This window comes from Pyxicephalus adspersus, chromosome 4 (genome assembly GCF_032062135.1).
Source record: "Pyxicephalus adspersus chromosome 4, UCB_Pads_2.0, whole genome shotgun sequence".
Lineage (NCBI taxonomy): Eukaryota > Metazoa > Chordata > Amphibia > Anura > Pyxicephalidae > Pyxicephalus > Pyxicephalus adspersus.
In genome coordinates this window covers 132,094,923-132,111,614 of record NC_092861.1, presented here as the reverse complement: position 1 = coordinate 132,111,614, position 16,692 = coordinate 132,094,923, and the positions used below count along the sequence as shown (strand labels likewise).

The window sequence follows — 16,692 nt, the reverse complement described above, 5'->3', positions numbered from 1 at the left end:
AATTATTCATTTTCACTGCATCAGTCAATGGATCACCTCCAGCAGGCTCGCACAGGAGGATTTCCTTCTTACATATGCCCTCTCTATTCTAGAAGAAATAATTGTAGAGGGAAGGTTATTACCTCTTTATAAAAAAAACGTAAGCTGTGAGCTGTGTATGCACTTAGAATACAGTGTGAATGTGTACTCTATTTAGAATGAATGGATTTTCACCCTTCTGAACTAATGCTGCACGTCTGCTCCATCACTTTCATTATACTCATAGATCATCTGCCGGAAAATAAACACAAGCTCTTTAATTAAATGTAGCCTTTGCACTCTGATGAAGGTGTTTAGGATTGTTAATGTTTCTAATTGAATAACAGTCAATGCATGAAACATTTTCAATGTGTGCTTTATGAAATGGTAATAGGATTGTTTTTTAACAAGGTGGTAATCAGCAGTGTGCAGAATTAACACTGCCATGACCTAAACAATTTACTATTTTGCTTCGCCAACAGAAGCCTAGGGTCAATTCTGAAAAGTTACAATTATCAATTTATGTGAAAATGAATAAATTGTGCATTTAGGTGGTAATGTACATCAGTATTCTCCCCAGCCCATAATATGGGGAGCACCACCTGGCTGTTTTTGGGTAGTTACGGAAATGTTGGGTCACAATGCAGGGGTGACCACCCAGCTTAAAAATATTCCTGGGGAGAATACTGGTCACAGACTTACAAGCCTATGCATGCCAGGGCATGACACTGTGAAATCCTGAATACTTTTGCTGAATTAAAAAATCATGTTAAAGCAGAACAAACCCCAGGAGATACTCCCTGTTTTGTCGCAGGCATGGCCATCTTCCCCCTTCTTCTCTGCTACATCCCAATCTTTGTCCATCTTGGTTGGCCAGGCCGGGATGAGATAGCTGTGAGGGAATTCATTCAGTCCTGGCACCTACATGGGAAGCTTGGATTGCCAGGTATCACTGCCAACCAACACTGAGCTGCACGTGTGTTTTTGACAGATGGGTGGTGATCAGGCAGGTGAGAATACATATTGCAGAAGTGACCACCTGTCCCATTCTGCATTAAGCATCTGTATGATGCCAAAGTTTTAAAGTGGAATATTAGTTCCACTTTAAAGTAACCCAGTCAGTTCTTACACACCCAGTATATTAAAACTACTCAGTCATGATATACCTTTAAAAAATTAGTGTATATACTCTTCTTTCCCATTGAATACCGCTTCGATCCTGAGATATCCTTATGTAAAGTACGCAGGAAAATGCACTTGGGAAGTGTCAGAAGCATAAATCCCCTGGCAGTGTCTGTTTCCCTGCAGACGTCATATAAAATTTTCATCAAATTAGCATGGAAAGCTGGATGTATATTCACAGTTAATGCCAGCTGCATTTAAAGAAGAATGGTTATGGGAGAATTATGCAGGCTGCCATAACTGTCTTCCTTTCAAGAAAATACTGATTGCCTGACTGTCTTGATGGTTTTGCTTTGACATTTTCAGTCAATGGCACATGACATAGATGTAAGAAATTTGATCATTTGCTGCATTCTTGTTTTAGGTAAAATAAAGTAAAACATTTGGTCTTGATCAGCTTTATCAGGAACCAGCACTGAAGGCTACTGTGTTTGCAGATCAACCAGCAGGACTTCCAACATTCAGGGATCACCCATTTATCAAGGCATGCAAATCAGCAAAAACCATTAAATAGGTATCCATGCCTCAGACATTTGCAGCAGATCCTTTCAATTACCTTCTTTCCTTAGTGCATCACTCCACCATTCAGCCATCCACCTGATCCAAAGGAAAATGTACTTCAACAGATTGGGACACCTTTTTCCATTGTACCATATTCCAGTTCTAAAGTTAATGTGCCCATTGTGGAATCTGTTGGTCAACACGGACACTTTGACTGAACTTTGGCTGTGTAGCTCCACATGCAGTAAGCTGAAAAGCACTTTGTTTTAACACTTGTTTTTCACATGACCAGCAAACAGTTTTTCCAGCAGTTTGTGCCTCAGTAACTTTTCTGTACAATCAGGCCAGACAGACTTGCCTACCACCCTCTCCTACACATGCGAGTGCATTAGTGAGCCTTGGCAATGAACCTGTTACTGGTTGCCCTTCCTTAATATTATTAATAATAATAAACAGGATTTATATCGCGCCAACATATTACGCAGCACTGTACATTAAACAGGGGTTACAAATACAGACAGTGATACAGGAGGAGAAGACCCTGCCCCGAAGAGCTTACAATCTAGTAGGTGGGGGAAGTAACACACAATAGGAGGGAGATATGTAGTGGTGGGAAGTAGTGATGTTTTCAAAAGACAGGAGAAGATGAGTAGGCAAGTTTGAAAAATTGGGTTTTGAGTGCTCTTTTAAATGAGTAGAAAGTAGGAGCAAGCTGCGTAGGACGAGGAAGACCATTCCAGAGAGTCGGGGCAGCTCTAGAAAAGTCTTGTAGCCGTGCGTGTGATGAGGTTATGAGTGAGGATAGACCGCTTTTGGTAAGTACTTACCACAGCATACCTACAGCATCCCAAAAGACCCACTTGGTCTTGGAAATGCTGTGACCCAGTCGGGTAGCCATCACAATATGGTCCTTTTTAAAGTCACTCTTATCCTTTCGATTGTCCATTTTTTCCTGCTTTCAAAGCATCATGATTAACAACCAACTATTCACTTGCTTCTAACATATCCAATTGTCAATGAAGTAGAAGAATCCATATTATTCTCCTCACCTTTCAGTCATTTTAATATTTCTACACTAATCAGTGTAGATATATAGTTTTATATATTTTTTTTATGTAATTAGAGACATTTTAAACACCCAATTGATGGGTAACGCCAGCATGGAAAGGACAAGCACAGACGACAGTCACAGAGACAGTGGTAAGACATTACAGTGCACAAACATGATGCTTCTCCATTCCAAGCACATCTCTTTATCTTTCATATCTGTTTGGGCAAGTATTATTATTTAGAGTGCTGAATAAATTGGCATTACTAAATAACTGTATAGCTGTTAAAAGATCAAAATGACCTTGAACTAATGATTTGATGATAAAAAGAAAAGCCCTTTGTACAAGAATTCATATTTGCAGTCACTGAAGCAAAACAAAAGTGGGCGCACTCTGTAATTTCATCTAATTTGCAGAAGTCCTCAAAACATAAAAATGAATTTAAGTGCACTATAGGACATTTCAAAGTTCAATGTTCTCCCTGCTGTTTATGAGGAACATGATAGAAATGGAATATACATACTCAGTTATTTTTTATATGTAAAGACACCCCATATATCCAGGGACATCATTAGTAGAATGATTTTCTGCTTCTGACTTGGCTTCCCCCTGCTATTGATTATTGTTTGGCTTGACACTGACAGGTTAAAAATAGTTTAAAACTGAACTCCAGACTTGCCATCAGACCTCCACAAATGTACATTCTACTCTTCTGCACAAAATTTGCTTCACACAATTTGCATTCCACTGTGTGTATTAGAAGCTGCAGCAAGTCAGGGGCTGCCTTATTTCCTGGCTGATTGACATCCGACATCCCCAACCTAACTGTCCCTCTGCCTTCATTTATTGATTTTTACTTTTTTAATTCATTGCATGTTAGTGTTTCCATCATTTTCTATGTAGAGAAACCTGTGTACAGTACCATGCCAGTCCCTTGCACCAGGCAAGATCTGCCTGCACTAGAAAGACTGACTAATAATATCACTGGATCCAAAATCAATGTATGCAATGATGATGTAAAGGTTTTATTCAGGAATGTCTTTAGCATGCTAATGAGAGGAGAAAGGAGGAACCAAGAAACAATTAATAAAAGTTTAGCTTTAAAAGATAGGTAAAGTTTGAAATCACCAGGAAAAATGCATACTTTCACGTTAGGGGCACCTGGAGTTTTGTGACTTTGTGTTGGATTAGGAGATTTAGGATTCAAGGTAAGAGGCAGTGTTGGACAGATCTACATTATTATAACACATTTAAGTCTATTTAGAAAGTAGTAAATCTTACTTTTACTGAAACATTCACATGTGGAGAATTAGTTACTGCCGTTGAAATACATGGACCTGGAAGATTCTCCTCTAGTAAGTGTTTCAATAAATGGACCCCCATTATGTGCCTAGAATGATGGCTAAGATGGGCTCCCAAAGGCTTTTTTTTTTTTTTTTATAAAGCATTATTTTGATTTCCAAACAATTAAGTTTGTAGTATTTTTTGCAAAAATTATCTTAAATTCAATATAACGGATTGTTGGGCGGTAGATTGTATCATACATTCCATATATTTTATTGTATGTTACTTATATTTTTCTGTTATTACAGTGCAGTGTAGACTTAACCAATTGAAAGAAGGTAAATGGCCACCTCTTGGCCATAATATATTGTTTGCTGTATTCTTTAAAGTTTCCTGCTGCTTCCATTCCATTCCATTTCATTTCATTTGGAAAGATTGAATATCCTCCCACTTCTTTAACCAACGCCACCCAACTATACTTTTAGGTAGGCTGGTGTATTCCTGTGCAATAGGATCAGCCTATAGCCTAATGGTGTCTGATTATTTCTGACTTAAAAAAATGGACTTTTTGATTAATTATTTTTCATTTTTTTCTAGGTTACAAAACAAGCCTTTGTGAAGACGATGAAAAACTAAAACTAAAACTAGAAGATAATGAAAGCTGCAGCAGTTCTTCCATTGTTAGAGAACAAAGGAACTGCACCATGACCTCTTTACCCAAACCAGAAACCAATGAAGACATTGATGATGCCCAAATGCGGGCTAATTTAGATGCATTTTATGAACTAAGCTCCCTGCCTGCCAATGATGCATTTTCTCAGCGCCTTACTGAAAAAATATCAGAATTAAAGCAAACAAATAATTTATATGCTTTACGCAGTTTTCAGATAGCAAAGATTATTCTGCAGCAGGAGGGGACCAAAGTTTTACAGAGCTGTACCAACGACAATGTCTTTTCTTCTACTGGAGGGGCCACCGATATAAAACCAGTGCCAGGGATTTCTGATGATGTGGTCAGATTTCTGATGGATAGGAAACCAACAAAAGAGGGACCATAAAGTGAAACTCCTCACAAAACACAATTTCTCAGCTTTGGATTGAGTTGGGTAGGTTAAGATCTTACAACTGTATAGAATATTTGCCAAAGCATCTGCTGCTGTGAAAACTCCACTAGAAGATTCAGGTAATAGAAAACTATAGTGTTGTTTATCATGAATGCCTGGATGGCTAGAGATTCACACATCTTGGCAAGGACCAAAGTAAGACATCTACACAAAGTGGTGCACCCTTAACAATGCCTTTATAAGATGTATATTTTATACTACTTTCTATCTGATTAAAGGACTTATGCTTGTCTGAATTATGGAGGAATCTAAGATCCAAAACCAACCACAGCATTAGTATGGGTACACCTTTTCAGGTACACGTAATCCTGATGTTCTGTGGCCAGTAATTCTGAATCAAAGAATTCTGGTGCTGCATATTGTTTAAAGACAACCTTATTTCTCCAGTACTCCAGTAATAAAATGAATTCTTTTTAGGAATATATAAGAAATTTAGGTTAGCAATAATAGTACCTTGAGCAAAAAGCCAATATCTCCCAGCTAGGTTCCTTTAAATAACAAAAATTTGGTAGTGGATTCAACTCTGCCACACATCTTCCAAAATGAAGAAATAAATGAGTATATTTGCTTTTTAATAGGGTGACCGTTATTCCTGCTTTGTGTTTATATATAAAATGTTCAAATTTCCACATTTTATACTTTAAATTGGCTCCAGGCTCACAACTAAAACCACATGTAAATTTCAATGTGAACTTGCAACTGGCCAAATCATTTACATGTCTGTGCAATCAGTTTTGTGATTCAGAGAATAACAGCCAGACAGCATAGTCAGGTTCTGACTAGAGCCAGATTAAAATCAAACCGGGACCTACGCAAGGTAATCGTTTTGCTCCATGATTCCATTTATGTCAGATCCTAAATCTTAAAAGACCGGAAAGGTAAAGGAAGATTTTAAAATTTTTACAAGACAAACTGTGAATAGGCCATTGCTCTTACATCATTTTATTTATAAAAGAAATTTGCATTACATTGCCTATATGTACACTGTCCAGTTACATGAGTGTATCAGTAATAAGTTGAGATGTTAATGCTTATTTATAATCAGTTGATATGCAGTTAAGGTGATGATTTCCTTACATATGCTCATGTGCTGTAGCTGTACATTAGCTAATTGCTACCTTTCTACAGGTAGGAAAGTGTAAATGACTGTATTATCAGCTCATTGAGATTATACTGTAAAATATATAAAATCCTTATCTTTGAGGTGAATGCACAATACAGTTCTAAGGCTGGGTACAAACATACAATAATTGTCATCTGTGGATCCGCCAGGACGAAACGACGGACACCGAACGCTGTACACGTGGCAGATCCTAGTCAATATCAACCCAGAATCATCTGATGTGTGTACATAGCCTAAGCCCTGCTCCTATTTGACACTTCTTTATGTAAGATGCTATGTATTCCAAACTGGACCCTGTGGGTGGACCAGGTATCTGTCATACTAAGAATTATCAGATAGTAGCAGCTCCCAGATCTTTTCAGTTCACCCAAGTTAGTAAGTATTCAGCATCATCATTTTGCAGGTTGTGGTCAGCATTATAGCCATGAGTTAATGACAGGGCTGTTTTAACTGTAGCACTCACTAAAGCTCATACACTTAAGCTTTGTATAGATGTCAGAATTCTGTTGCTTGAATGTTTATATTCTTTTATTGTTACTATAATTAATCTGAAGATGTTCATCTTGGGGGCCAAAAGATAAATACAGTAAAGATTCTTTCCCCTAAGATGTAAAGTGACCATGCTGGTTTGTTGTCCGTGAAATACTGTCAGAATATAGTCTGGTCATATGATCAAACTCTTTGGATTGAACACACCATGTTTGGAGGAGAAATGGTGCCGCACATCACCTAAAAAAAGCCCATACCAACAGTGATGTTTGGACATGGGAACATAATGGTGTGGGGCTGTTTTTCAGCATATGGTACTGTCAGACTTCATGTAACTGACATAAGGATGCATAGGAAAATGTACCAGGACATTCTTGATAAATGCTGCTGCCTTCTACCTGGATGCTGAAGATGAAATGAGGGTGGACATTTTAGCAAGACAATGATCCCAAACACACAGCCAAGGAAACTCCCAATTGGTTTCAGAGAAAGGAAAATAAAGCTACTAGAATGCCCCAGTCAATCACCCAATTTGAATCTAATTGAAAATCTATGGAAAGACTAAAGATCAGAGTTCATAAAGGAGGCCCCCAGAACCTTTAGGATTTGAAGACAGTTTGTGTGGAAGAATGTGTCAAAATCACACAATGCATGTGAATATAGGAGGCATCTTGAAGCTGTCATTACCAACAAAGCAATAATCAAAATTTCAGTATGTTCAATACTTATTTCCTGTGCCATGCCACTTTATCACACATACCTTAATTTATGGACAAATCTGTTATGATTTATTTGTATGTGTGGATTACTTAGATTGTTACTGACATCTGGTGTAAAGGTTACGGCAATAGTTCCATTAGAAATATATTTACTGAGAAACACGTTGACGTGTTCCATACTTATTTTATCTGCGGTATCCCATGAGCAGTTATAGTTTAACCAATGTCTTGCCACTTAGGATAGGTACACACATCAGATGATTCTCGTCCCATACCAGCCCTGAAGCGGTGATCGGACGAGAATGTGTCCATCGCTTGGCGTCCATTGCCTACGGATCCGCTGTTCCTGGTGGATCCATTAATGACTGCAATACAAGTGAAGAAAGGAGAGCGCAGTGGGTGCCGCTTGTTTGTTCTCCCCCCTCCCCATAGAGGAGAACAGCCCTGTATGTACAGCACTCATTCGTCCATCTTTCAGGAAAGGATTGTGAAAGATGTTTTCCAACGACAATTATTGAGCATGTGTACGCAGCCATAGACCTGTGACCACCACTGTAGAATGAACCACTTCATTTTTCAACAGACCTCCATGTTTGTGCCTTTCTATAAATGAAACTGGTATGTGTAGTAAAATAGCTAAATAGCTTATTAGCTAAACTTCTATATAAACTTTATCACAACCTAGATATTTACTTGTTTTTTCATAGCTAATATATATTGGGGTTGATTTCCATGAAGAGCAGAGCATGTTCATTTTGCAAAGAATATGCAATTTTGTGCAAGGACAATAAATGTAAGAAGATCGGATGATTGAAGTCATCACAGCTTTACCTCATTCACTATGCTAACTAAAATGTCTACTCCTTTAGTAAATAACCCGATCATGTGTGTGCCTTCAGTGTATGTCTATAAAAACTAAGCAATAATATAATTTTTACCATAATTGCATTTTAATATAAAAGATTCATAAAACCTCTCAGTGAATGTGGCCAGAAGACATAGCGGCAGGTCATTTAAAACTGCACACAAATGGGACACCCAGGCGGACTGCCAAAACTATTATGTTTTAGATTGTTCAAGAATGCATTAAATAATTCTACAGTTGTTACATTAAACTAATTCCACTGAAGGTTTTTATTTTACCTATTTTTAAATCTAAACTGGGCACATTTCCGATGAATGATGTAACGGGTTTTTTATTTTTAATACTTGACAGCTGAAAATTACTTAGATTAAAAAAAAACTGCGATTTGAAACCAGAGCAGTTCCATGAATCATTTAGGGAAACCTGTGTTGTTCCATCTGTTGTCAGTCAGCTGAGTCATGTAGGGGATCCGTCATCCTGAAACAGAACAATTATTCCACCACCTCAGTTCTGTAGACATGGATCAGTCTTTTGTTGTCATTCAGCATGGAATATCACAAGGAGCTCACAGTAATTGTACTGGAAAAAGTCTGTGTACAAAACGTATAAAAGATCAGGTAAAAAGGAAGCGACTGAATGGAGGTTTAACTTCTATTTTTGTTGCTAGAGAATTGTTCTCTCTGAATAGGAAGGATATGACGTCACCAGCAAATAAGACATTAAAACCAAGCAAGCAGCTCAACCCCCATTGAAAACACAAATATTGTTCTGTTCAGCCCCAGTATTCAGCTCATGCTGCACTGCATAGCCAACAGTAAAACACTTCTACCAATGACTTCTGCTTCACAGTAAATTTTTAATGTTAAAGCTGATTTACAGCTTTACTTTTATTTTATGCATAAAAGTAGATAGTCTTTTCCTGTGCTGAAGTGATTAGACCTATTTCCTGCGCACTGTATTTTCCACACAACAAGCATTAGAAGCTGCAACAGGTGTATTGAGACCATCTCATTTCCTGCATGTTTGAATACAAATTTTATCCTGACATCTCATTCCTTACAGTGCTGTCTTGGCCGTGACGAATAAACTTGTGAGGTGTAGGTAATACCAAGGGTGGTCTGTATGCAAATGCAATCCTTCCATTAATGCCTACATGCTGATACAACGGGCCAGATTTTGGAAAGCTGTCCAAGACTGGAGAAGATTGACTATCATGGAATCCTGGACTAGATCCATTCCAAATTTGTTGGCAAGCTATATTAGACAAAATAAATTATTTTGTTGTTGCCTCTGTTTGTTGTCCTTCTCTTTTTTGCACTATATATGAACTTATAGGGGTTGGCAGAACTGAACAGTGATCCTTATCACATGAAAAGGAAGGCTTACCTACAACCTTTTCCTCCTTTTATACTCTATTCCAGGTTTGGTGGATCACCCAGGAACTTCTATGATAGTCTATCTTCTCCAGTCTTGGGGAGTTTTAATAAATCATGCCCAATGTGTAGGAAGCAATGCTGTGAGCCGAGAAATCTCCTTCTGTAAAACTCACACAGTGGAACCACAAAGCAGTTATGTAAGTCATGAAATAAGCTATAAGAATATTGACACAGATGGTGGCACTATGTGCCTGCACAGTACAGATACTATACAAAAGCACAGCATACCACTAAAGGGGAATTACACGGTACAGGGTCAAGGTAATTAAAAAAAACAAAAAAACGGGATACTATGTACTGGGAGGAAAGGAAGCTTTCAAGGTAGATGAAAGTTTTTGCATCTGGAGTCCACCTTTGATTTTACATTTATGCCCTGTGCTGTGGAAACATGGACCCCTTCCACATCTCTTCTTTAAACAGACCGCTTTCCCTTTATTATAACTTTTTGGCTTTAAAGGTCTGCATTTGTACCCAAATTGTCACCAAGTCCACTCTCTTCTTTGTAGAACTATAGTAGTGCATATAGATCATATCTATACTTTATTTTGTTGCATTTTCTGCACAACAAAATTCAGAACAGCAACCTAACAAGAAGGCTTTTAGTTCAGTTTTTTTTGTTTTTTTATAAAAAACTGAATTCTGTTTACCACTAGTTATCCCAAAACTCTTTGATGCTGAAGATATAGGCTGCTGTATTAGATGGGTTTGGACACAGTAAATACTTGTTATAGAAATGGGATTTATAAAATGCATTTGCATCCATTAATCTGTATTTTTTTATTTAAACCAAGAAATGTTTTGGTACTGCAAAACAATATCAGAAAAGGATGTACAAACTTTACCTGCCACAATGATATGGTCTTAAGAAGGAACCTTAAATGAACCTGTCGCTGCAATTTTTTAAATGTCGTTCAGTAGGACATTTTTTTCAGTCTGTACCTACAAGTCAAAAAAGGTATTTGTAGATCAGCTGGTACAACTAAATTGAGAATCTAACCTGCTGAATTGAATTCATCTACAATACATGATATAGTCAAAGGCTTGTGGTCACCTCATCATCACACCTATGCAAGCTGTTTTGTAGAGGTGTATAGGTAAAGCTTTTAACAACATTTTGTGAGTGTGTATGTAGGGATTTGTGTCCTTCAAGCCAAACAAGCATTTGTAAACTCAGATATTAATGCTGGATCAAAAGACCTGTCTCTCAATTAGTGTCCCACTTCATCCCAAGTGTTCAGTAGGGTCAGGGTCATTGTGAGCCTACTAAGTTCCTCCACACCAAATCATGTCCTTATGACCCCAGCTTTGTGCACAGGGACACAATAATGTTCAGTGGTTACCCTATGCATCTCTAGGTCACAGGTTCAAATCCCAGCTGGCATGCTATCTGCAAGGAGTTTGTATGTTCTCCCTGTGTCTGCGTGGGTTTCCTCCCGGTACTCCGATTTCCTCCCACATCTCTAAAAACAGGCAGTTTAGTTAATTGGCTCTCTCTCAAAAAAAAAAAAAAAAAAAAGTCCCTAGACTACTTGATGTATGACAATAGTAGGGATATTAGATTGTTAACCCCTTTGAGGGACAACTATTGACATGATTATGAACTTGATAAAGTACTGCGTAATATGTTGGCGCTATATAAATACTGGATAATAAGGTTGGAAAAATACAAAAATGCTTTTGTTTATATTTTGGAGGGAGTTCCACGTTCCTCTTTCCATATCTGCAGATGTGATCTGCAAGTCAAAACTTTTGTTTTTAAGCTTTACATTTTCATAGTAGGTATTATTTTCAGTGCATTACATGGAATTGTAAGGAAGCACTGCGGCTTGTGTTCCTTATGTACCTGCACTTATAGTGTCGCAGATAGGACTTGGCATCACTGTTGTAACCAACTATGGCTCTGCATTAAACATGGTTCTGTGTAATAGATATGGTTGAAGATATAACTCTTTACTTTCTATATAGTTGTACAATATGTGAAATGTTTAGTTTGTTGCACTAGACACCAGATATGGTTTATCTTTAATAGATGAAAATAGATGTAGCTACGCTAAAGTAAATTTAGATTGCAGGGAGCGGAGTAAAACAGGAAATGAAAAAGCACAAACAGTAATATAGTAGGAGCATGCAGGTAACAGCAACACTATTGATATACTGAAAGTTTCTGATCATTTTTAAGGGAGCTTGTAGCTTAAATGAAATCAAAATGTTCTAAAAATAACAGGTAGACGTGATAAGCTATAACAAAGAGTGATATTAAGGTTTGGCACATGCAAAAAGATTTCTTTGTGAATGTTTGGTGTAATTGAAATGAACCTTACCAACCACTCTAATAATGATCAGATCAATAACACAATTTCCTGTGAGCAGAACCCTATTTTTATACCGTGTCTAGCCATTGCCACATTATGATCACAAGTAATATTTTGCAGATGTGTTTAAGATTTACTTTCTTTCCTGTTGCTAGATAAAAAGTAGCAACCAAGCAGGGGGCCAATGTGCTCTTTCTTCATTGGAAGATTAGCATCATATTAGATAATACCTAAAGTACCAGAATTTTATCATGTGTCATAGTAGATTGCAGGTTTTGTTTTGCAAATGTAACTTCTGTGCAAAAAAAAACATAAAAGAATGCTTGGAATAAAATTGTAATAAACCCTCGTATAACACTTCGGGTGAGCATTTTCAGGGAGTGTAAACCTATCGGTGAGGAAATCATTAATGTCAGTTGTGCTTTGATGATTAAATCTTTCAGAACTTGTCATGAGTTATAAATAAACCTTGCCTATCTTCAGTGATGCTGTAAGGTGAAATGAGCTATTTTTAAACCCGATCGATTTCACTCAGAAGATAAATAAAGAATATTCCTAAGAGCTCTGTAAGAATACTACAATCTAGCATGACTTCCATTAGTGCTGCCACATTACGGAGTTCCATGTAAAACATAAATAAAAGGCCCCTTCAGACCTAGGTATTGCTAACCTAAACCACCTGGCCTGGCTGCATATTTATTAGATAGGAATATTTGTACTATAATTACATTCTGCTATGTCCACATTCAGTGCAGCCATTTACACTGGAGAGCTCCGGCCTTCATCGATGTATAAAAGTATTTGGTCGTACATGGTAAAGACTACAGGCAGCTCCTTATATACAAGAGATCATATTATAATATAGGCTTTTATCTCTATAATACTCCACAGCTGACAGCACTGATGTTGTGGAGGTGTCACACTGCTTATATTGGCAGGCACCCCAACATACTATGGGCAGTGATGACAAACTTCAGATTTTGTTTAAGTAGTTTATGGCATCATTTGGGTTTTACAGACAGGTGAATCTGCAGATGGTTTCCTCCTGTCCTGCTTTTCAGGATATGAAACCTTATTAGCATGTATGGTGAAGCCAAACCCATTTGATATGTACAAAAGTCCATTGGCACTGGCTGTCATACAATAGTGGACAATGCACCCACACTACAGGGCATTACAACATCTATGCCATGTGTCATGCCATACCAATACGTTATTTCCCATTCTGGCTTCCAATAGAGGGCCAAGAATTATCATTGTACAAGATAAGAGTTTAATATTTTTTATTTGTACAAAAAAGAACCCTTTTTGTATTGTCAACCCTTTCAACTCATGCAATAGATTATCCCTATGAAGGTCGAACTATGTGGACCAGTGGCAACCAGTTGTCCTTTATATTCCATTTTCCAAAAAATGGTACAAGGAATCTAATTGTTTTCTGAGCAGTATTTCCTGTTCTGCGCTAGATTTCTGTGCTTTTTCTATTGCAAATCATTTCACTATCCAGGCACTCTTCTGTATTTAAGATAATGTTCAACAGAAGAAAGGTAAAAAAAAATGTTCAATACTTTAATCATGCAAAGTGCATCAAAGAACATTATTATTAAATAATTTATATTATTGTTATATAATATTATTACATTTTAGGTTATAAATATATATATATATAAATATATATATATTTTTTTTATTTTATTTTTTATTTATTATATATATATATCACAATAAATATTTATTATTATATTTTATGACATACTGTATTTTGTAAAATTCATATACAACAAAAACCAAACCTAAACAAAACCCATGCACAAAATATTTATTTCCAATTTCTTTATTTCTGCTATAACAGTTTTATAAATTCTCACTGACAATGTTTTTCTGTCTCCTGCAAAAGGATTTTAAATCATAAACATATTTTTGTGTTTTAAAGTATACTGATTGATTTTCAGGTTAGTTTAATTCTTGCTTTGAATCTACATCTGGAACATTTTGTTTTTAATGCAGATTTGGTACAATATCATCTGATCAGCAGGTGTACATTTACACATACAGATAGCAAGGTAACCCAGAGCTGGGTGTCATCTGCTCGTCTCAATTACAAGGGCTCGTTTTGTTTTGGTTTTTAAAGAGGAAATTGAGGGATTTATGTTGCGGTAGAGCCATGTACATTCACCCTGCAGTAAGCCTGTGGAGCTGTAATTGATCCTGAGTACTTCAATTTTCTGGTAGGTTGCAGAAGAAACTTAGTTACAAATAAACATGTTTCCTTTAGGGCACAAAATGTGGTTACCAGCTGCCTGTGACAATCCCAGCTTTTGTTACTAACAGGTATCTGTAATGCAGTTAATCATAATTGTTTTTCAGCTTGCACCAGATGTAAACCTGTGATAGGGATCTCACTGTCCTGCAAAGCTTGTCCTGATATTACTAATTGTAAAATTAATAATTACCATACAAGATGCTAATCTTCTCCAATCTGCTGTTTATTATTCCAGTTTCAGGAGGAAGTATATTTATATTAGTGTTTTCCAAAGTGGAGCACATGTACAGCAGGTGATAATCATCTTCTTATTGTTGATGGTATACAATAGATCCTAATTCAGCACCCATACACACAATATACTCATTGTAGTGTCACCTAGATGGTATAAACCTCAAACTAAAATTGCAATATTTTTAAATGTGATAACTGCATTAGTTTGCTTTTTCAGACAGATTTTCATCTATGGATCCTGCCTATAAAACAGTTTCTGTGGCAACATTTACTTGTTATACTTTATCGATGAAAAAGCAGCACTGTTATCCTAGGCCTCTCTACTGCTTTGGACTACAAATGGAAGCCCCTCTCCTGATCTATGTTTCATAGTGGATTGTTGATTTGTATTTCACAGATAGGAGTAGCTGGGGAAGCTGAAAATATTGTTAATGATTTCATTTTAGTGCACATAAAGTTAAAAGGCATCAGGATTTCTAGTGGAATTAACAGGAATACTCCGTCTTTCCAAAAACATACTAGTGGAAATGCTAAAGGTTTCTCTTTCTTCTGGGTCCCAGCTGGGGAGGGTTACCCTCTATTATTGTTATCATTATTATTAATATTAATAATAATAATTAACAGTATTTATAAAGCGCCAACATATTACGTAGCGATGTACATTAAATTGGGGTTGCAGATGACAGACAGATACAGACAGTGACACAGGAGGAGGAGAGGACCCTGCCCAGAAGAGCTTACAATCTAGCAGGTGGGTAACACACAATAGGAGGGGAGATATGGAATGGTGGGTGAGTAGTGAGGTTTTAAGAGAGAGAAGAAGATGGATAGGCAAGTTTGAAAATATGGGGTTTTGGGTGCTCTTTTTACAAGCACAAAAGTAGGAGCAAGCCTACTTTCTGCTCATTTAAGACTTGTTGACCATTTTTACTGGATCACAAAGTAATGAGAAATCCAAAGTTTTACAACTGTCATCTAAACAGTTATGGAGGTAAAATCGTCTAATAGAGATAACTGTCTAAGAGAAATTTTTTAGAAAGACTTCTGCCGATTCTATTTATATATAGGATTGGGAGTGAAGGGAAATCTCCCCAACAGACATAAATAAACTATTCCCTATTCATGTTTGGTTTTAAATGTATTTACTATAATATACTGTATATAAAGCTATATATATATATATATATATATATATATATTACTATACCAACATACATGTTTATTAAAAATAATATATTTCAGTTCCCCAGTAGTCCTTGAAAACAAAAATCAATTTACTCAAGAGAAGTCCTTTTTCCATGAATATTGTCTCCTGGTTCTGTGTATATACTGCTGATATACATAAAGCCCAATAAAAAGCAGTTCTTTTGTCATTAATGCCCTTATTTTCAAGTGTCAATGTGATAGCCAGAAAAAGTATCTTTACAGCAAAGATGAATGCAAGCACTGAGTCAAGCTATTCTGCTGGAAACATCCATACTCCCACAACCCTCCAGTAATATTAAATTGTAGTGTTGCTTATTGTGATCTCTGCTAAAGAGTCAGAAATGTTTGAAGGCCAATCATTGGAACAGATCCACCACTTAAAAGGATCACAGGAAATATGGGGGTTGTCATTTCTGGCCTCCTGAAGAAAATTATAGTTGCCTGGTTGCATCTGTCTTGGATATGTTCGAATCACAGACTACTGTGTATCAGAATTTCTAATTTAATAGATTTGGTTTAGGTCAGCGACTCTGAAGCCGAAGCTTCAGCATGGCACATTTTAAAATTTAAAAATGGTAGCCTCAATGTTTCTCACATGATAGAGTCCTTTAAACTGAAATTAGGTGATTATTACCTTTGCATTAGCAAATACATTGGCTTTGGAGGGCCCAAAATTATAAGTGATAGTTCCAGGCCCTCCAGTGCAGTCCATGTATTTGCTAATGCAAAGGTTCTACCTTTTATTTTACTTTTGGTTTTACCTTTGATCTTAGTAATACTTTCATTATTTTTTATAAATACACACACACATGTACTGAGAGAACCTTGTTCATTGTCACCCCCATGTTTAAGATTCTCACCATGAAGCCCATTTACTAAAATTGGAA

At 36.8% G+C, this 16,692-nt stretch overlaps 1 protein-coding gene across 2 annotated transcripts in view; it reads left to right on the top strand.

Moving 5' to 3' along the window:
• Positions 1-13,678, top strand: part of SHLD1 (shieldin complex subunit 1) — a 46,768-nt gene extending 33,090 nt beyond the window's left edge. Inside the window, exons 3-4 of one of the 2 annotated variants that reach the window (XM_072409656.1) lie at positions 4,632-5,140; positions 9,417-13,678. In XM_072409656.1, coding sequence (XP_072265757.1) covers positions 4,632-5,092 — 461 coding nt within the window. In that variant the 3' untranslated portion in view covers positions 5,093-5,140; positions 9,417-13,678. Of the gene's footprint in view, positions 1-4,631; positions 8,617-9,416 lie in introns of those variants that run through there. The other variant, XM_072409655.1, reaches the window with a different exon arrangement.
• Positions 13,679-16,692: the final 3,014 nt, after the last annotated feature.